Source organism: Leptopilina boulardi, unplaced genomic scaffold (assembly GCF_019393585.1).
Source record: "Leptopilina boulardi isolate dan_hultmark-lab unplaced genomic scaffold, ZJU_Lbou_2.1 LbouV2_351, whole genome shotgun sequence".
Classification (NCBI taxonomy): Eukaryota; Metazoa; Arthropoda; class Insecta; order Hymenoptera; family Figitidae; genus Leptopilina; species Leptopilina boulardi.
The window spans coordinates 996147-1018036 of record NW_026137920.1 but is presented as its reverse complement, the minus strand read 5'-3'; the positions used below and the strand labels follow the sequence as shown (position 1 = coordinate 1018036).

The window sequence follows — 21890 nt, the reverse complement described above, 5'->3', positions numbered from 1 at the left end:
GGAAGCCGAATTAAAAACATTCCTGAAATACGTTTTTTTAAAAATTAATTTTTCAATAATTTATTAACAATTGAATATTTTCTTACCTTTCCACTAAATTTGCAATTACTCTGTTGCTTGTTAATAAAATTTAATAAAATTTGGTGAGTATATAGAAAAATGACGTCTCTTTGAAATGCAATAGAAATTTCAATTAACCTTTATTGTTTATGCAAATTAGATTGTTTAATTAATAAACAATTGAATATTTAAACTATTTCTCATATGTTTAGGAAAGAATTTCAAAAACGACATAAATCTACACTTTCTCAACTTTAATTAAAAAAAAAATCTTATTGTGAGAGCCAAAACTAATGTAAATCCTGCGGGGTCCTTTGAATAATTTTGTTGATTTTTGACGAAATCATCCGGCTAACGAACTCAGGCGAGATTTTGGTACACTTAAAGTGTATACCAAATTTGAAGTCGATTCATTAAAATTTGTCTACATACATACATACATGCAGACAAACATTTTTTTAAGACCCATTTTTTCGGCATCAGAATGTCTCAAAACGTCGAGATTCACTGGAATTAGAGAAGGCTCAAAATCGCCCAAATGTAATACCTTCTCATTATGATGAGAATGTAAAAAGAGATACGTATTTTTTTATTTTTTTTTCTGAAAAATTTTCGAGTTATGAATTTTAAAAATTCATTTTTTTGGAACCTGAAATCATATTTCACTATGAAAAATGGAAAAAAATAATTTTTAACAATTTTACAATTTTTTTTAATTTTCAGAAATGTGCAAAATTAAAAAAAATTGTACAATTGTTAAAAAATATTTTTTTTTTCATTTTTCATAGTGAAATATGATTTCAGGTTCCAAAAAAATGAAAAAAAATTTAAACCTTTAAAACTTATCGGCCCACTCTAAATTTTTTTGCGAAATCTTTTTAGTATTTCCAGGTATGTTTTTAAATTGAAAAAATCTATTTTTTTCAACGTATCAGCCATTGAAAATAGGTCTACATTGAAAAAACTGGAATTTTGAAAATTCATAACTCGAAAATATTTTAGAAAAAAATAAAAATATACGTATCTCTTTTTTTCACTACAGAACAAGAAAAAAAAATATTTGACCGAATTTAAAGGGTCGATGGAAACCTCACGTGAAATCGCCCATATGTATATGAAAAGTTTCGCGGTTTTTGGGCTACGAACCATCTATCCGCGGTTCGCCATGCTAAAAATATGTCAACCCTGGCAGCGTTCCACGCAAGATATGGAATGTGGCCTACGGCCGCGTAAGGTACTGCTGGCACTGTTAGAAATCAAACTCTAACTTTACACTAAAAGGATTGAAATAAAATATTTTCAATCTTGAAAAGTGTGAATATTTGCATGCTATTGGTTCGACAAATAACTTCAAGTCAATAAATAAAAATATTCGCACTTTTCGAGATTGAAACTATATAAATTCATTCTTTCTAGTGTAAAGTTGAAGTCCGATTTTTAACAGTGAGTTTGCATTTTTAAGAAACCTTGGTGGGAGAGGTCGAGTATGGACAAATATAAAGTTTACGAGTTAATCGCAAAAAACTATGATTTTAAGGTGATTTTTTTTTAGTAGTAGGGCTGTGCCGGTTCTAAAACAGTTTGACCTTGAACCCTTTTTTCAGCCCTCTTGGCCCCCCACCACCCCCTAATTTGCATATTAACCCTTTCATTCACCACCCACCACCCCCTAATTTGCATATTAACCCTTTCATTCACCACCCACCACCCCCTAATTTGCATATTAACCCTTTTATTCACCACCCACCACCCCCTAATTTGCATATTAACCCTTTTGATCACCACCCACTTTCAACCCTTTTGGTCACCCACCTTTTGAATTTTAACCCGTTTGATCACCCCCCACCACCCCTTACCACCCACTTTCAACCCTGTTGGCCACCCACCTTTTGAATTTTAACCCTTTTGATTACCACCCACCACCCCTTACCTCACCTTCTTTCAACCCTCTTGGCCATCTACCCCCCTAATTTTTATATGTATGTTTAAACTTTTACCCTTTTTGATCGCCCATCCACTCTAATTTGCATAACCCTTTTCAGTATAAACATATACGATTCCAAAAATTTAAAAATCATAATTAGAACCTCGAGGAACAAAGGGTTCGCGAGATACCGCGCGGGACTGTGGGTGGTTGGGAGTGGGTGGCTGTGGGTGGCGCACAGTGCATGGCTCAAAAGTGAAAGGTGCGCGGCAGATGTGCGCGTACGGTCACCGGGGCCCGTTGGTAGTCCATGCGTCAAGTGGGGATGGAGTTCAGTGGTGGGATGTTGTGTATGGTGGGGACTACATGTACCTCAGGCGATTCTTGTGGCAAGAAAAGTCATTCTGTTTCAGCTTCCAGTATGAGCAGCAGTAGACCTTCAGCACTCGCAGCAGTAGAATTAAAATAGAGAATCCCACCCACATTCCTCCCACTTGGTCACCCTCTACCACCCACTCACGTCATTTTAAGCTTCCCTCCAACTTTCCACCCACTAATTTGCATGCCGATTATATTTTTCATGGTATGTAACTATTTTACCATATACTAATGTTGTTTTTTAGAAGAAAAAGGCACTTTTTAAAACTTCTTTTTTCCATGGTAAGCCCCTATTTTTCAATGGTAACTCTACTTTATCATAGACCGATGTTACCGACTGTTGTCGCAAGATGGCGCTGTTTCTCGCGGGAATTTTTAAATTTTTAACCCCTTTGCATAAGTCTTATTATAATAGAGTGGGGGTACATAGTATATGGTGTGTTGCGTGCGCAGTTTTTTATTTAAAGTGGGAGTGAAAAGAAGTGGGGGAAAAAAGAAGAGTGGGGCTGATGGCATATAATGCAGAACACAAGCCCAAAGATAGCATAACTGTTACAGATATACTGAAGCAACAACATCCACAGCTGTCACAGCATTAGCATCACTACTCCATCTTCTATAAGGTATATATTCTACTTTAACTCCTTTTTTTAACCCACTTCCCTCCCAGCTTAATTTTGATTTTTATATTAAAATTTTCCATTTACTTCTGCTTACAGATATAAAAAGAAATCATGGATTTACAAAAACTCAACGCTATTGGTCACATGGAAAGCTTCCTGCCAACAAAACCGCTTGCTGAGTTGACTCCAAATGCTTTATATACTGTAACCAAAATAAAGAGGGTGCAGACAAAATTCGGAGGTAGGATTGTAGCAGAACTAGATACTACATTCAACACTTTCCTCCCAGCAAGGTTCGCGAAGCTGTTCGAAACTGAACCTGCATCATTCACAATGATGGAAGAAGCCGCGCAATCTCAAAAATTACAATTAAAATATATCGGCGGCAAGTTTAATGTAATCGAATTTGAATATAAGTAATATTAAAAAATTATTAAAATATAAAAAGAAAAAATAATTGTAATATAAAATTGTAAATATTCATAATGTGAGAAAAATAAATGTATTAATTTACATAAAAAATGGTTTCTTTTCTTATTTTACCTTCATTATTAGTCTTAATACTAAGGGTATAGGTTCAAGTAATAAATAGACGTTTTTTTTTTATTTTTCAAAAACTAATAAATTAATTTATTCAGATAAAGTATTTAAAATTTATTATACATAAGATTCAGAATTTTCATAAAAAGATTTTAAAGTAGTATAAGTACAATCCACTTCATCGACGCCATCTGATAAATTTCTCAATTCATTCGATACATTCAGAAACCAATTTCGAAGAATCATAACAATGTTTACAGCACAATGATTAGTTTGAGTAATATGATGTGTACATGTAGTTAACAATGATTCAGTTTTAATATTTTTAATTGCTGGACAGTCTATATCTTCTAAATTTTGCACATTTAACAAATATTTTTCTAACCACTGCTTTTTTTCAACACCTTTCGTGTAGATAGTTTTTGCACCTCGTAATGTTTCTTGTATAATAGTACGCAGTTCATCATAAGATACATCTCCAGACATCCAGTGGATTCCATGATAATTGTTTGTTAGCCAGAGATTTTCACTTTTATAACGTTGAGGTAATGAATTCCAAGCACATGGAGGTTAGTAGATATACAGGGGGAGTTCTGGATACAGGCTTCGAGTTTTTGTCATATCCAGAACTCCCCCTGTATATATCTGAGATTACGTCATATATTTTTTTAGTTAGGAATGTTTAATTGTTTATTAAGAAATGATTGCGTTATCTAAAAAATTTATTTTGCACATCTATTATTTTTACAAGTTTGGTATGTATGGAATTTAGAGATGCATAAGAGCGCAGTAAATAAATAATGGTGTATAGTTAAAACATTTTTTGCAATGTGCATTTCTTTCTATAATAAAAATTGTTATTTAATATGTCTGAAATGAATATTTTCAATTGATAAGATATAAACTTTAGATAAGTTATGAAATTTGATACTTGTTAATAGTTTTGTTTATTGCAAGTGGTATGTCAAATTTGTTATTGTTGAAAGGATATTATTGTTACAAGGAATTTTTATTATCGAATTGTGGGGTATAAAAGGGATGTCAAGTTCAGTGCTGTTCATTAGTTTACTCTAAACCTCAAGAGTATACATACTAAATGAGCAGTCGTGACCGAAATCAAAGCTTTCAAAGAAGCTTGAATAGATCAATTCAAGAATCTCGTACTTTTCAAGATTTATCAAAAAATTTTGAAAAATTAAGTCTGAACGAACAATCTCGTTCTGACGCTAAAAATTACGGTGATTTAACCAAAAAAAATTTGAAAAACTAAAATTTTAATAAAAAAAAAATGAATTTTCAAAAGTTGAACCTGGCTGGAAAGGGAAACAATTACCTGGAAAAGAAAAAATTAAATGAGCTGACAGTGAATGAAATTTACCTTATTTCTGATCTTCACCTCGTAAAAACCAGATTTGGTTCGCGAATTGTGGCTGATATTGGAAAACAGTTTGCGGTGTTTTTACCAAAAAGGATTTTCGATGTTATTAGTGAAGACGAGCATCTGCTTTCACATTTGAAAGAGTTAAGTGCAAACAGTCAATTGGGACTTAAATATCTTGGAGGAATTTACAATCATATTGAGTTTATTGAATTGTAAAAAACAACATGTCGTATATACCAAGAAATCAAATGTTTCTTTCAAGCACATTTAATTTAAACTCCTCGTTCACCAAACAAGTTGCAATAGGAGTGCAATTTAAAAGTAATGGAGAACTGTGCAGTGTTTTAAAATTTATGTCAAGCCATCCTCGAAGCGATATTTCATTCAATTTTGAAAACTGGATTTCTTTTACATGTCTCATGGAAACTATTTCATCTTATTTTAATGGAAATGAAACACCCATGGAAACTATTACTTTTGGAAATTTTCAAATCCGTTTTGGAGTTTTTCTGGGAGAAAATACTGTGACACTGGAAGATAAAAGAAATGAAAAATTGTGTTATCCGTTTATTATGAAGAAAACATCTTTCAAAATTTTGGAAAACCTTGTTCCTTGTTTCGATGAGCGTTTCGAATATTTAACTCCATTCCGTTTGAAAAAAATGTACTGTTTAATTGTGAAATCTCTTGCAGAAATTTTGTGGTATAAAAATCTGTCAAGTGAAAAAGAAATTCAAGTTTTTATTAAAAAAAATTATAAAAATTTAATTAAAAAGCTTGAAAGAAAAATCGATGTTTTATCAAATTTAGAATTTAAGCCATTATTTGTTGATATTATGGCTTTTAATTTAAAACACTTATCAAAAGACATTTTTGAACTAATACCTAAAATAAGTAATATTGGAATGTGTTTAATGTAAACAACTTGTATAAACAAATAAATATGTTTTATTACAAATAAAAGTTATTACAAATAAAAATTATTACACTTCTGATTTATTTATCCAACTATTATGTGTACTATCAAAACCTAACCATTTTACAAGTACTTTGGATCCTCGTTTTTTAAGTATTTTTTCAATTAAATAAGCATCAGTATATTTAACTTTAGAAAGTTCTTGTTCGTAAAAGGATCCAGAGATTAAATTTTCCTGATAATCTTTTAAAAGATAAGTTGGTGGATTTGTATTTTTTACACAGCTTACAGTAAATATTTCTGTAGTCCAATTTGGAGTATAGCCTTTTTCAAAAATATGTTTATATTTACTTATGCGCACTTTATCTCCAATTTTAAAATTTCTTTTTTGCCTATTTACAATGCAGTTTTTTTTAAATACATTTAATAATAAATGTCTCGCATTTTGATTATTTACATCTTTTGGTTTCATTTTAATGGTTCGATGTTTAGTATTATTATATACATTTATTAAGTCACTTAAAATGTCAATCCACTTAAAATTGCCATGTAAACTAAATTTCATCCACATTTTATTTTTCAAAGTACGATTAAAACGTTCACAAATTGATGCTTTTAAATCACTAAAAGTAGAATATATATTAATTTTATAAAATAACATAAGATTTTTAAAATGAGAATTATAAAATTCTTTTCCATTATCCACTTGTAAATTTTTTGGAACGCGTCCTTTTATCAGAACAGATTTCATTGCTGCAGTCACATCTTCACCCTTCTTGGACTTGACGGGCACAGCCCAGGCAAACTTGGAAAATACATCGATGACCGTTAACAAGTACCTGTAGCCTTTATTTTCTCGTGCATAACGTTGCATTTCAACGAGATCAGCTTGCCAAGTCTCGTCAATACCTCGAATATCAACATTTCTTCGTTTATAATTTCTTCTGGCTGGTTTGTGTAACTCTTTCACCACTTGTACTTCTTTATTTTCCATTTTCACAAAGGTTGATTTCCTTCAAGTGCTTTCAGTCTGATGTCCAGGCGAGAAATGGTCTCTTTCATAGACAACAATTCTATATTTCTTTCAATATGTGATTTCAGATTTTCGAAAAATCTTGTTGCTGTATCTTCCAACGTGGAAATTCTAACATTATTATCAGCTTTTAACGTTTCTATTACATTATAGATGGTGTTTGATGTCACTTCAATAATTTTATTAACAAGATTTAAATTTACTGCATCACCTTCGCTTTGAGCATCGGCAACGTTGCATAATTTTTTATTTTCCATATTAAAGTGTCCATCAGATGTAAATTTAAAACCGAGTCCTGGAGGCCCGCGATTTGGGGTCCCTGCGCTCTTTAACTGACGTCCGAATATGTCGATACTCATGTTTGAAATGAAGTTAAAATTTATAAAACTTGGTTAATAAATAATTTTTGCTTCACGTAATTCTTCAATTATAGAAATGATTTCATTATTATGACTGGGGTTTCCGGCAGCTTGAGACGCCAAGAGTAATCGTAAACGGTCTACTAATTCATTCGGATCATCCCAATAAATATAATCAATATTTGTATTTTCTTGATTAATCATATATTGTGGCACTATGCCTTTTCCTTGTCTCTTTTTCTCAGATTTTGGGGATGGTATTTTTTTTGCAATAAAATTTTGAAATTTCAAAGTTTTATTCTCACGAATATTTTCATCTGATTTATAATACTTTTTGTGAGCATTAGTTGAAATGACAATATTTGCATAATTTTCACGATCGTCAAAACTTATAAAATTTTCTTGGGGTGTTTTTTTAAATAAAAGTTCCAGTAAACCCTTTGTTGCATGATAAACTGAATTGTTTATAATGATATTATTTTCTTCAAAATTTATTGGTGAATCACCAATCATTAACCTTCCTTTGGCTAATTTTCGAACCCCATATGTATTGTCCATATCCTTTTTCTTTTTATCTAATAATTGTAAATAATGATTTATAAAATTTGCCTCTAAATTTGTTGATGAATTTAGAGTTGTTAAATCATCTTGTGCAATACTATCATCTAAAGATGCAGTTTTAAATGACATTTCATCATCTTGTTCATTTTTTATTTCTGAACTTGCATAAAAATTATTAAAACCAGGATCAATAATATCTTCTTGTTTAAAATCTTGTTCATTTTTAACTTCTATTTTTTGTGGACGAATATGTTTAATGATTTCAAATTCATCAGCTAATTTTTGAATTGGAGTGACTATTGGTTTAAAAGTAGTATTTAAAGATTGCTCAATTTCTTCTTTGCCCAACTTTATTAATCGATGTTTTCGTCGAATCGCTTCACTTGCTTTAGCAATTTCACCAAGAATATTTTTTTGTTTTTGCAAATTTTTAAACTGTGAAGAAGGCATGCTGCTTATTCAAAGTATAAAAAGGTACTGTCATTTCATTAGATTAATCCTCCAATTTTATAAAGCAATCAAAACACTTTCTATATCGACCACGATTAATTTCACAATCTTTATCAATTACTAAAAAATCATGATTATTTTTCCAACAGGAATTACAAATTTCTTTAAATTTCGTAAATGGCATATCTGTATTTACATGATCATCATATATATGTTTAAGGTTCATTTCATCTTGCCTAAATATGACTAATAGATTTACATTATCTCGTATCAAATGCTTTGGAATGCGAGCGTACGTCTGGCACAAGTAGAAACAGTCAACCGCCTTGTGTCGACCCATAGCAAAGTACGCTTTAATGTTATCTTGCTTTTCACACGCGACGTCATCGAATATAAATATTGAGTTAGGTCGTGCTTCACTGGGAGCCACAACATCTGCATGCTCATTAAATGGAAAATATTCAACACCATCTATGGGTTGCAAAACATTTTCTAAAAATTTATATTTTGGTTGATTTAAAGATTTTGAAAAAACATAAAGATTTTCAAAACGTAGTCCATTTGGATGAATTAAAAGTGCAAGCAAAGCATTCGTTTTTCCACAGTTAGAAGGACCACAAAATATAGCTCGTACACTACTTGGCAATAAATTACCATGACGGTTTTTTTTGTCGGTTTTTTGTATAACTGTATCAAAATTAATGACTGGTAATTTTACTGGTTGTGTTTCAAACTCCATCTTTCCTCAAACTAAATAAAAATCTATAAATATGTCACTTATATAGAAAATTTTATTAGTCTACTTTTAACTCTCCTAAGAATATGATTGTGCATTCAGGTAAAAAACAAGTCAGTTGCAAGCGAACTGTGAAAGGGGTAAGACGTGGAAGAGGTTTTATTAACAAAATTATAAATAATTTACCAGTAGAGTTACATATTCCTGGGTATCAATATTGTGGTCCAGGAACAAAATTAGCTAAAAGACTTGCCCGTGGAGACAAAGGAATTAATCCTCTAGACTCTGCGTGTAAAGAACACGATATTGCTTATTCTAAAAATAGAGAAAATATCGAAGCTAGAAACGAAGCTGATAAAGTACTCGCTGAAAAAGCTTGGAATCGTGTTCTCGCGCCAGACGCTGGTGCTGGTGAAAAACTTGCCGCTTACGCAATAACAAACACCATGAAAGTAAAATCTAAATTGGGTATGGGTCTAAATAAAAGTAAAAAACGACCATCTACGACATTAAAAAATATTGTATCAGCAGCAAAAAAAACAATGAATCCAAATGATAGTAATGTAAATGCTGTCATTAAATCTGCTTTGCTTGGCGCACGAGTAGCTGTAAAAAAAGCTGGCGGAAAGGGAAAAGTAAAAAAACCGCGCATTTTACCCGTTTCAACGAAAGTGGGGGGAGTTTTACCTTTCCTTATTCCCCTTTTCGCGGGTTTAAGTGCGACCGGTGCACTTGCAGGAGGCGCTGCTGGTATCGCAAAAGCAGTGAATGACGCAAGCGCGGCGAAACGTCAACTTGAAGAAAAGAAACGTCACAATGAGGCAATGGAAGCAATTTCTTTGGGCAAAGGACTCTATTTAAAACCTTACAAGGAAGGAGTAGGACTTCATTTAAAACCACACATGCAAGGACGGGGACTAAAAAAAAAAACATCAAAAAAAAACTTAAAATAAAGTTACCTCACCGTGCTTTAACCGATGTCGATTTATTTAAATTTTCAAATCAATTAAAGATTCCACATTTTCGAGGAGTCTTTATGCGTAATGAACTGCCAATAAGTGGTCCTAGAAAAAATGAATCAGGAATAATAAATTTAGATGACAAAGATGGACCAGGAACACACTGGTGTGCTTATAAAATAAATAAAGATAAAATTGTTTATTTCGATAGTTTTGGTAATCTTCGACCTCCTTTGGACCTTATTCGTTATTTTGATGTAGATTACGTTACGTATAATTATAAAAAATATCAAAATTTTGACACTTTTGTCTGTGGACATTTATGTCTTAAATTTTTATGTAATCAATTACATATTTCTGACATGTATTCTGTGCATATAAATAAATGATTTTTATATTTTAAGAGTCAGTTAATTATTTGAAACCACCATGAACGAGTCGATTATTTTAACGCTGTCTGGAAATTCTTCCATTTTAGAGTCTCAATACTTTCCACCAATTGAATTGTCTCCTTTTAAAAATTATACTTTGGGTCTTGTTGAATTTTTATCGTTTCATTCTATTCCAAATGTGGATATAGGAAAAAATAAATTTTACGTAGGAAATGAAGAAATTATTATACCTACTGGAAGTTATGAAATTAACGATATTGACCAAGTTTTGCATATTATTTTAAAAAACAAAGGAATCAATTTAAAAATTAAACCTAATAATAATACTTTAAAATGTACAATTTATTGCGATCAAGAAATTGATTTTGAACCCAAAGACTCTATTGGAAGTTTGCTAGGATTTTCTCCACGGAAATTAAAATCTAGAGAATACCATGAATCTGACCAACCAGTGTCAATTACTAGAATAAATGCATTAAGAGTAGAGTGTAACATAACTACAGGGGCATACATTAATGGTGAAAAAGTACATACAATTCATGAATTTTTTCCTGTTGTGCCACCAGGATATAAAATAGTGGAAGTCCCAAATAACGTCATTTATCTGCCAGTCTCCGTCAAGACAATAGATTACATTCAAGTGCGAATTGTTGATCAAGATGGAAATATAGTCAATTTTCGGGGAGAAACTATAACAATAAGATTACACCTCAAGTCTCAAGGATAATGGGTATTGTTTTTAATAATAAAAATAAGATTGGTTACGGCTATAAAACTAAACCAACATGTCAAAAACAGTTCAGTCGACGAAAAAGTGTGAAGAGATTAACACCTCAAAATCTCCAGCTCCTGAAAAATCTAGGCCTAAAAATTGTAAAAAACAAAGGCTAAAAAGATTTAAATTATTTTGCACTTGTGTCTGTGTATTTGTGTTTCGCAGAATTTTTTCTTGTCATGGACGAGGAAATATTAAATATTGAACAACCAATTGTTTTTGATGAGGCTATTGCACATTATGAAGTGCATGCGCAGCAGCCGTACACTTCATCAACGTACAATAACAGTGATGAAATTCGAATCACTGTGCAAAATCAAGACCACTGTCTACTTCCGAGTAAAAGTTCAATTCATGTCACCGGAAGACTCTTGAAAAATGATGGTACAGCTGTAGTAAACACATCTATAGTTTCCAATGGCGTCTGTCATTTATTTGAAGAAGCAAAATATGAGCTTAATGGTGTAGAAATTGATAAAAATAAAAATGTAGCACTTACAAGCTTAATGAAAAATTATGTTTCTTTTGATGTTGCTCAAAGTAAATTTCTTGAAAATTTTGGTTGGTTGGAATTTGTTAATGATGCAACAATAACGAATGCAGAAGGTTATTTTGACGTTTGTATTCCGCTAAATATGATTTTTGGCTTTGCCGAAGATTATCAAAAAGTAATTGTAAACGCTAAACACGAGCTCATTTTTACAAGATCGAGAACAGATTTGAATGCCGTTCGTCAAGTTGCCCCTATTGAACAGTTTAGAATTGTAATAGAAAAAGTCGAATGGCTGTTGCCATATATAAAATTATCAGATGCTCGAAAATATAAATTGTTAAAGTATATAGAAAAGGATCCATCGATTCCAATTAGTTTTCGAACTTGGGAATTATATGAGTATCCTTTATTACCATTAACTCAAAAACATATTTGGAATGTAAAAACTTCAACGCAATTGGAGAAACCTAGATTTATTATATTAGGGTTTCAAACTGATAGGAAAAATAATACTATGCGAAATTCAAGCTATTTTGATAATTGTAATATATCTGATGTAAAGTTATTTTTAAATTCGCAAAGTTATCCATATGGTAATATGAATCTTAATTTTACTAGAAATCAATATTCTATTTTATATGAAATGTATGCTAATTTTCAACATATTTATTATGGTAAAGAGTCTCAACCGCTTTTATCAAAAAAAGAATTTTTGCAATATGCTCCTTTAATTGTAATTGATTGTTCAAAACAAAATGAGGCACTAAAAAGTGGACCAGTTGACATCCGTTTAGAATTTGAATCTAGAGAAAACTTTGAGGCCAACACTTCAGCATATTGTTTAATTTTGCATGATCGAATCGTTGAATATAAACCACTAAGTGGTATTGTAAGAAAAATTGTATAAGTTAGAAGATAATAATAATTATTATTATTATTACTATTTTTTATTAATTATTATTTACAAGTTTTTCAAAGAAAAAATTATGATTTTTGTAAGTATAAAAAAATAGATTATTATTTGTAATTTTATTCTTGTCCGTGATTTGTAAAGAATGAAATAAGCAAGAAAGAATTTAATCAGTAGCTCTGTGTTACTCGGCCTTGTAAAGAATTTAAGGTAGGTTAGTTTGTAGAAGTCGCTTAGTTGGTCTTATATAATATAGTACACGCAAAAAAGCAGTAGTCCGCGCATGAAGTATCGAAATGTACAAGCGAACGAATAAGTCACGAGACAATAGTATATAGTATATATATAAGCATAGGCTTAGTTTTGAGATGTACTTTTATTGCAAAGTTAAAAATTAAAAACAATTTTTAACCCTATTTTTGAATTTTATTTATAAACACAATTTTCCTGCGCAATATTTTTGAATTTTTCATCAAATTTTAAAAATTTATATAGTTAATTCTAAAAGTTTCAAAAAAACTTTAATTAAAAACAATTTTAATAATAGCATTTTTGATAGAATGAATTAATTAGAAAAATTTTTTAAATTAAATAAAATAATTATTGATAAATTTAAAAATATATATACCATTATTCTATTTTTTCTTGAATTTAAATTTTTATCAAATTAATAAAAGATTTTAAACTTTAATTAGAAACAATTTTAATAAAAACGTTTTAAATAAAACAAATTATTTAAACAAAAGGTTATTAAAAAACTTTTTTCGCTTGAAATTTTTTATTTTTTTTCACACATTTGTAACATAAAACACTACAAAAAGATTATATCTTTTTTGATACTACGTAAAATTTTGTATTTGCAAATTTTATTTAATTAAATGAAATGAGACAAATGTTCTTTAATAGCAATGTCGATCAGTTCTTCCTCGGTAGGTGTGATAGTGATATCCTTCTCTTGTTCTAAGTCGACAATTTCTATCTCTCGTTCTGCAGACGTATCTCTTTCTCCTTGAACAGTCGCACCTTCCACAGCATGTTTCTCTGCCTCCACAGTCGCATGTTTCTCTGTCTCGCCTTCTATAGTCACATCTTTCTCTTTCTCCCCCTCCACAACCGCATCTTTCTCGCCTTCCACAATGGCATCCTTCTGAGTTGCGCCCTGCACTGTATCGTCAGTGACTTCCATTTGATCAGCGCTTTCCCCCTTCTCATTTTCGTCAACTTCCGCATTCTCATTTTCGTCAACTTCCTCGTCCTCATTTTCGTCCACTTCCATTGACTCATCGCTGCTTTCTTCGCTCGTACTTTTTCGGTTCATAAATTCGTCGGTTGCCAAAATTAAACGGTTTTCAAGTTCCACTTCCTTGTCCTCTTGAATAATATCCTTTGTTGTGCACTCTTTAACATCAATCTCCAATTGCTTGAACTGCATATTATCTCTGACATCGTCCGGATAATGAATGTGTTCCGGAACTTTTAAATTAGGTCTTCTTTGTAGAATAAACGACACATTGCTCAATTTAGTAACTTCAACGACCAACCCCCGATGACGAAGGTACACCCTATCTAGCGTTTCCATTTTATGAAAAAAATCATAGTTTGAAACAGCGACTCCTACCATTAACACGCTTCGGAGAATTTCGAAATCAGTTTGTGGTGTGACCCATTCAGACGGAATTGCAATTGCCAAATCGAAAGAAACAGTTGATGTTACACGCTGCTGCGAAAAAAATATTAATTAATTTTCAAAAATCAATACTTATAATTAATTTATTTAAATATTTTATTGTAAAAATAATATTTATAACTTTTTTAAAAAATCATTATTAATTTTATTTTAAATATTTAAGTATTTTCAAATATTATTTATTTAAAAAATTGTTTTTTTAAATTATCTTTTTAAAAATCAGTATTATTTTATTTTAAATATTTAAGTATTTCTAAGATTATTTATTTTTAAAAAATTGAAATTTTAAATTATTGTTTTCAATTGTTTTTTAATAAAGTTAAAAAAATAAAATGTCATGTTTTAATTAAATTTACTTACAGACATATTTGTTGCAGAAGGTTCACATCGTTGAAAAGTATACCCAGAAGGCGTTTCAGTAATTTCGGCCTTTACTCCTTTATAATTAATTACCGTGCTCCCCTGGGGATCTAAGGTTTTCCTGATCAAGTCTTTTGCTCGTGTAGCAATAGAGATGACGCATATTTTTTGGAAAGCCTCATCATCCATCGTAGCAAAAAGCCATTCGGCTGGTGCCTCAATTTTGATCATAAATCGCGTGTATGCCATTTTTTATTTTCTGTAAAAATATAAATAAAAAAATTCTTTTATACTAAAGTTAATAAAAAGTAAAACATTTAACTAAAAATTTAATTTTTAATAAACAGTTTAAATAAAAATAAAATGAATATTTAATAAAAAATTTATTTTAAATTTGATAAATTATAAGTCTTAAAAAGTTTATCTTTTAAAAGTCAAAACTAAATTAAAATAAAATTATAAATTTTTAATTAAAAATTAAAAATTTAATAAATTAAAATCAATTATTTTTAAAAATTTAAAATCAAATTTTAAAAAATGTAATGAAATTTTTTCTAAAATAATTCATTAAATTTATGAAAAATTTTAATTTAATCTAATTCAAGAAAATTAATAAATGATTTCAAAGTGAAATTTAAAAAATTTAAAAAGAATGAAATTTTAAATTAAAAATTCAATAAAAACTTAATTCAATTTAATTTTTAATAAAAAATTGAATATTTAATTTAAATTAATAATTAATTGAACAAAACGTTTTATTTTAAATAAAATAAATTAGGTACAAATTTAATGCAAAATAATTGACTTTTTTTAAAAAAGTTAAAATAAAATTTTAAAAAATTTTAATCTAGAAGATACTAAAAAGAAATTTTAAAATCAAATTTAAAATTTTTTATAAACGTTTAATTTAATTTATTTTAATAAATTACTCACAGAATTCAAAATCACTAAAAAAATTAGCACACACAAAAATTCACTATATGGAGCTTGTTCTGATTTTTTCAGATGTCACTTGTCTAATGAGCTCCCTTGAATCGAGCTCCTTTTTATACCCAAGCCATAGTTTATGAAATTTGAGACGACAAAGATAAAGGCTTGAATCGAATGAAGAAGGTGATAAGGTTCTCGCTCACATATGGGGTGAGATGGATACTTCATTTTAATATTGATGAACAAGGACAGTTAAATATGATGTAATTCTCTGTCTTTAATTATTTGTGTTTTTTGAAACCCCAGGGTAGAGTATCTGTACTTTTTGGCAAAAGCACTCTTTTATCATCACGCCAGCTTAGAACTTTTTTTATTTGCTTTACAGTGTATACATCATGCTTTTTACTCGTTATTAGATATTGCGATTTTATTAAATTTTTAAATTTAAAAAGTGTTTTTTTATAATCCCGAAATTTAATTTTTTTTAGTGTTGAACCCTTAACCCCTTTAGCTTTTTTCTTTTCATTTTTTTCACCCAATACTTTGTATGTATATAATTTTGAGCGTAATCCAACAAATTCAGTTACAATTTTCCCATTGCATTCGTCTTTCATGAGACCCAATTTTTTTTTATTTCTCAAAGGAATTCCATAAATATTATTTTCTGGATAATCAGAAGTGTCAAAAAGTTGCAAATCTCGTTTAATAAAATCATAAAAATTTGGAACTTTGATATGATAAATTAAGCTGTCTGTGTCTGTATACAGCAATTTGGATTTATCGCCGAATGTTTTTTTGATGTAATTATAATGAAAATCATAACAATATAATTTAGATATATCTAAAATACTAAAACCAACATAGATTGGTTTATTAAAATTAACTTGTAGTTTTTTGAGCTGAACAATTACTAAATTATTATCGAATATATTACAGCTATGGAAATTGGGTTTAGCTATCAGAGCTTTGGCTCCATATCTACCTTCCCAATTTGAAACTACTCTAACATCTTTATGTTTTCTCACGTTCTCCATTGTTTTTCCGAAAACTGAATTATTCATTAATTTGTAAAAGTTTTTTTCAAATGTATTGGTAGAATTTTTTCTCAATTCTGTATTTAAGTCAATGTATTCTTTTAACCATTGCGATTGCTTAAATTTTAATATTCGATGGATTTTTTTTAATGTCATTCCTAATTGTAAATAATATTTCAAATTTTTATAATGAATAACATATTTTTCTTTTGGAAGTAAATTAGTTATTAATTTCGGTAATTTACTCTCTGAATTTGGAGGTATAAAATGTTCCGGGCATAAAGGCAAATCTTTATGCAAATCATGTAATTTTTCTGGATATTCTAGATCTACTTCCAAGATATATCCATAAGGAGAATCATCCGGAATTTTTGTAACATCAAAGTTTATTAGATTTTTTTCCCATTGAAAATTTGATAGTGGTAAAAATTCACTCATTCCAGCACCGTATAGATTATTTACGTCAAAATACATAATATATGATTCTTCTATATTTTTGTCAAACTCTGACCCCATGAATCTATTATTGGCTCTTGCATATCTATTTGAGCATTGAGAAACTCCACCTCTAATACCTTTTTCTAAAAAAAGCACCATATCTATATCAGTTAATAACTCTAATTCCACTTTTGTCAATTTGAGCATTGCATCAAATGCAAGCCCAGGTGCAGTATAATAATGTAAAGGGTCTAAATTATAAGCTGATGCACAAGTTTTTCTAAAATTTTCAAATATATCAGCCAAAAGTAAGACATCTGTTTTTAAATACAAGTCTGAATAATCTCCCAAATTTTTTAAATTAAATTGGTCCCATACTTGACACGCGTGTATATAATCATCTTCTGAAATATGTGAATCATTTAGTTTAGAATAAAATGCTTCCTTTTGCGGCAATTGATTTTCCTGTAATTTTTCCCAATTATCAATATATTCGTAGGGAAAAACTCCTTTTCTTGTCAATAAATTGAATTCAGTGATATTATTACAAAATTTTGCTGTTATTTTCTTTTCATCATTTATAAGGAAATTTGCCAATTTATCCAAACTACTGGGCATAAATCTAAAAGAATCTAAAAATCTAAAACAAACCCTTTTTCCCTCCACATATTTAGTAAACGATATATATTTCTCTTTATTTATTGGCAAAAGCTTAACAGAACCTTCAAAACTTGTGCACAACTCTTTTATAAAAAAATGGGCATCATAACCTGTCAAATTGTGAAAAATTACTGGAATTATATGTGAATTTTTGTAATTTATATTACATTCCTGGTGAGCAACACCCCTATATTTTCCTGTAAAATGATTATGATCTCGACATTTAATGTCATTATTTTTAAATGGCTTTTCGCAAATAAAACAATTTTCAGCAGTTTGAAATTGCAATTCTTGTTGATAAGTTAAAGGTTCCATTGGAACTATCTTTTTTAAATAACTGTCAACTAGACTTGCAATTTCGTTTAACTTTTCCATAAACCATGAAATGCAATTTTTTCCTCTATAACTTTCAAATACTGAAATAGTTTCATCAAACTCACAATGTAAATAAAATGCGACACTTTGTGGAAAATGTTTTCGATGTGCACCAGAAACCATATTATTATTATTATTATTATTAACAGGTTCTAAAATGCTTTCAGTGTCAGCGTAAATAACAAATGGAACTTTTTCTTGAAATCTGAAGTTTTTAAATTTTAAAATATTTTCATTTTCATTTGGTAAAATAACTCTAGACTTGTTCAAACTTGTGCAATCTGCTTTATGATTTTCTAATGAATATTCATGTTTGAAATGACACAAGCATCTATCACAAATCCAAGTTCGACAATTACTTTTTGTCAATTGTGATTTAATTAATCGAGATAAGTTACGAATCCATGCAAAGTGATAATTGGTCTCGGTCTCATTTTTATCACCAATTGTATTTTTAATCATCAAAAGGTGAATAGTGGGTTTTTCGGAAAATCGTTCACTTATATAAAATGGAACAATCTCTTTTTTATTACCTTCAGCATTATCTAATCCATAAATGTTTATTTTCAAATTATTCATTTTTTCAAATTTAGGTACGTCTGTTAAAGCAATAGGAAAATTGATGCCTTCAAATTTTAATATATTTCGAAAATCAGGATAAGAACTCGTAACACTTGGATTATTTTTAACAGGATGTAAGGCTGATATTATAGACCAAAGAAAGCAAAATTCATCTTTATTTCTAATATTCAAAACTGCATGTTTATCTCTTATAAATTTTGGTAATTCAGTATATGTACTACAGCCTCCTTGAAGAGGTGCATATCTATTAATATTTACAATCAAATTTATTATTTCTTTTAAAGTCCAGCCAGATTCTTTTCCATTAAACTCTTCAATTTTTTGTGAAATTTGTTCAATTACATTATCAAAAATTATATCAATGTCTGTAATGGGTACAATAATTTCATTTTTTGTATTAAAAAATTTCTTTTCTTCAATCATTTCACCATCAGCTATGGTTGAAAAAATTGCTGTAAATATAAAATTTACTTTTAAGCCGCTGTTTTTCTTTAACGCATTTTTTAATCGAGATTTAATTAACGATCTTGAATCAACCAGAAATTCAAATAAATCTTTGTGCTTTAAGTTAATAATAACGGCTGTTCTCACTCTATTTTCAAATGCTGATTCTAAGTCCTCCCATTTAATTCTATTAGATTTTTTATTTTCATTTATTCCTACACCTTGACCTCTTTTCCGACTTTCTTTTAATTTTCTGTTTATGCCCTTTAAAATTCCTAAAGTGGCTACTATTTTATTTTTTTCACCCACTGATAAATCTTTTTTTACTCTTAAAACTTTATTTATGAGGCGAATATTTTGTATGCCAAATTTTATCCACTTTTCTGTTTCACATATAAATTTTTTATTATTTTTAATTTCGCTAATTATGTCAAAAGCACTTTCCATAACTTTTATAAGTTTTTTGCAATTAAAGTTCATTTTTCTTAAAAAAATGATTTTTTTATTAACTCGAAACAAGCTTAAGAATGAAAACGATCTCGAACGGAGCTTAGTAAGCAATGATTGTTATAAACAATTTTAACTTGCTTTTATAGTGTCCGTCAAGGACAGGAATGTTAACAAATAATATTGCACGTACCTCTTTTTTGCATAAATAAATTCCTCCATCGTGTTCTTGTATAACATCACTAGATAACATAACGCTGAATTATAAACAAAATTCCTTTGACGGAAATCTCGCCGCGCGATAAAGAATTACGGCGCAAGGTATTTCAAAACAAAAATGCGTCTGCGAAGACTTGACCACCGGATATTAAGACAAAAAAAGCATCACATAATGCAATTAAAAAGATTAATTTCATGTAAATGTCAAAATAAAAAACTGACCTGCAATAAGATATTTTTTATTATCTAATACTTGTAGATAAACGCACTTCAGTTTTGAAACGTGTTTTGACTTCTCTTAACATTCTTAAGGCAAGCTAAATTTCCGAATACAAAACGTCAATATAACAACTGACCTACAGCATAGCATCATTTATAATACTTTTTATCGCTAAATGGAATATAATAACCAAAAACTTTTTGTCCATTCCTTGCATTTTTTATGGCAAAGTGAAATATTTAAAAAGGTATTTAAAAAATTTATAATGAAATAATTTTTCTTAAAACTAATTTAAAATTCCTAACTGAAAAAATAAATGACGCATTCACAGATATACAGGGGGAGTTCTGGATACGCTAAAAGCTCGAAGCCTGTATCCAGAACTCCCCCTGTATATCTACTGAGGTTCAAAGAGGTAAACTCGAGGTTGAGCATCAGCTTCAAGAGGAAGTATAGCCAACTCTTTGAAAATGAAATCGTTGCAGGGTTTCTTGAAGCCTTGAACGTCTACGATGAACTCCATCCTGGAATAGAAATAAATTTCTATCCCAGGAACGTGAGTTATATACCACTCAGTTCAACCCCCACTACTTTCATTTTACCCCCTCCACTGCTTTACATCTTCTTAACTATACCGCTGATTGGTTTATACTGTACAATGCGATCATGTATGATGAGGCAATAAGCAGTTGTTTCAGCAGGTATATTATTTCTAGCTTCAAATTCCAAACGTACATCAACTGACGTTTGTTTGAGAAACTCGTTTTGTTTTGAACAATCAATAACAATTAGAGGAGCCAATGATTTAAAAGTGTCAAGTTTTAATATGGGTTCAGAATCTCTTCCATAGTAGGAAGATTGAAAATTAGCATACATATCATAAAGTATAGAATATTGATTTTGATTAAAATTTAAATTTAAATTTCCATAAGGATATGATTGTGAATTCAAAAAGAGTTTTACATTTGTAATGTCGCAGTGATCAAAATAACTGGCAGACTTTTTACGTTTATCTTTTCTTCCTGTTTGGAATCCAACAATTACATATCGAGGCTTCTCTTATTGTGTTGACGATTTTATTTGCCACATGACTCTTGTACTTGACGGAATTAAGGGATATTCAAACATTTCCCATGATCGAAAACTCATTGAAATTAGTGGATCTTTCTCGATAAATTTCAATAATTTGATTTTATTATTATCAGATGGTAAAACATATGGCACTAACCATTCCACTTTATTAATTTGTACTTTGAACTGTTCATCTGCACCTTCGCCCGTTTGAATAATAGAATTTAAATCACTACGTGCTCTTATTAAAATCAGTTCATGTTTCGCATTCATAACAATTTTTTTATAATCTTCAGCAAAACCAAAAATCATACCAAGTGGTACTGATACATCAAAATATCCATCTTGTAATGACATTCTTGTATTCAATTCCATATTCAAAATTCCTGCATTTTCAGCGCGGTTAAGTTGAGGTGGTGTTAATGAAACCAAGCTTTTCATAGTAGTTGTATGTCCAACGTACTTGCAACGGTCAATCTCAATACCATTCAATTCATAACGAATTTCATCAAACAAATAGGCTATCGCATTGTTGGTGAAATGAATATTTTGTGTGGCATCAGTTCCATCAGCATTAGTCAACCTTCCAAAAATATGTAATACACTATTGCTTGGTAAAATAGATAAATCTTGATTTTGTACAATAATGCGAATTTCATCACTATTGTTAAACGATGAGGATGCATATGGTTGATGACTGTGAATCTCATAATTAGCTATGGATTCATCAAAATTCACTGATGCTGGAATGCTGAGAATCTCCTCCATTTTTCTTATAACAGCGACACAAAATAAACAAGAAAAAATTTTCTCTTCTTTCTCTTCCTTAGTTTTGATTTCTGACTCGTAGACCTAGCTGCTTCAGGAATTGTCGACTCTGAGGTGTTAACACCTTGCGAGCTGTATTCAAACTGATCTTCGATGGACATGGTG

General features: G+C 29.9%; 4 protein-coding genes across 6 annotated transcripts in view; 2 read left to right on the top strand and 2 right to left on the bottom strand.

Annotated features, from left to right (window-relative positions):
* Window positions 1-21890, top strand: part of LOC127286269 (uncharacterized) — a 107559-nt gene that overhangs the window by 29066 nt on the left and 56603 nt on the right. The gene's annotated exons all lie outside the window — the stretch shown is intronic.
* LOC127286206 (uncharacterized) lies at window positions 7248-8225 on the bottom strand. Its single transcript, XM_051312562.1, has 2 exons — window positions 7874-8225; window positions 7248-7789 (listed from the first exon to the last, which is right to left on the bottom strand). The coding sequence occupies exons 1-2, from the start codon at window positions 8223-8225 to the stop codon at window positions 7248-7250; spliced, it is 894 nt and encodes a 297-aa protein (XP_051168519.1).
* Window positions 11039-12487, top strand: LOC127286205 (uncharacterized). Its single transcript, XM_051312561.1, has 3 exons — window positions 11039-11042; window positions 11253-12173; window positions 12261-12487. Exons 1-3 carry the CDS (start codon window positions 11039-11041, stop codon window positions 12485-12487), a joined length of 1152 nt encoding a protein of 383 aa, XP_051168518.1.
* LOC127286204 (uncharacterized) lies at window positions 20946-21725 on the bottom strand. Its single transcript, XM_051312560.1, has one exon. It carries the CDS (start codon window positions 21723-21725, stop codon window positions 20946-20948), a length of 780 nt encoding a protein of 259 aa, XP_051168517.1.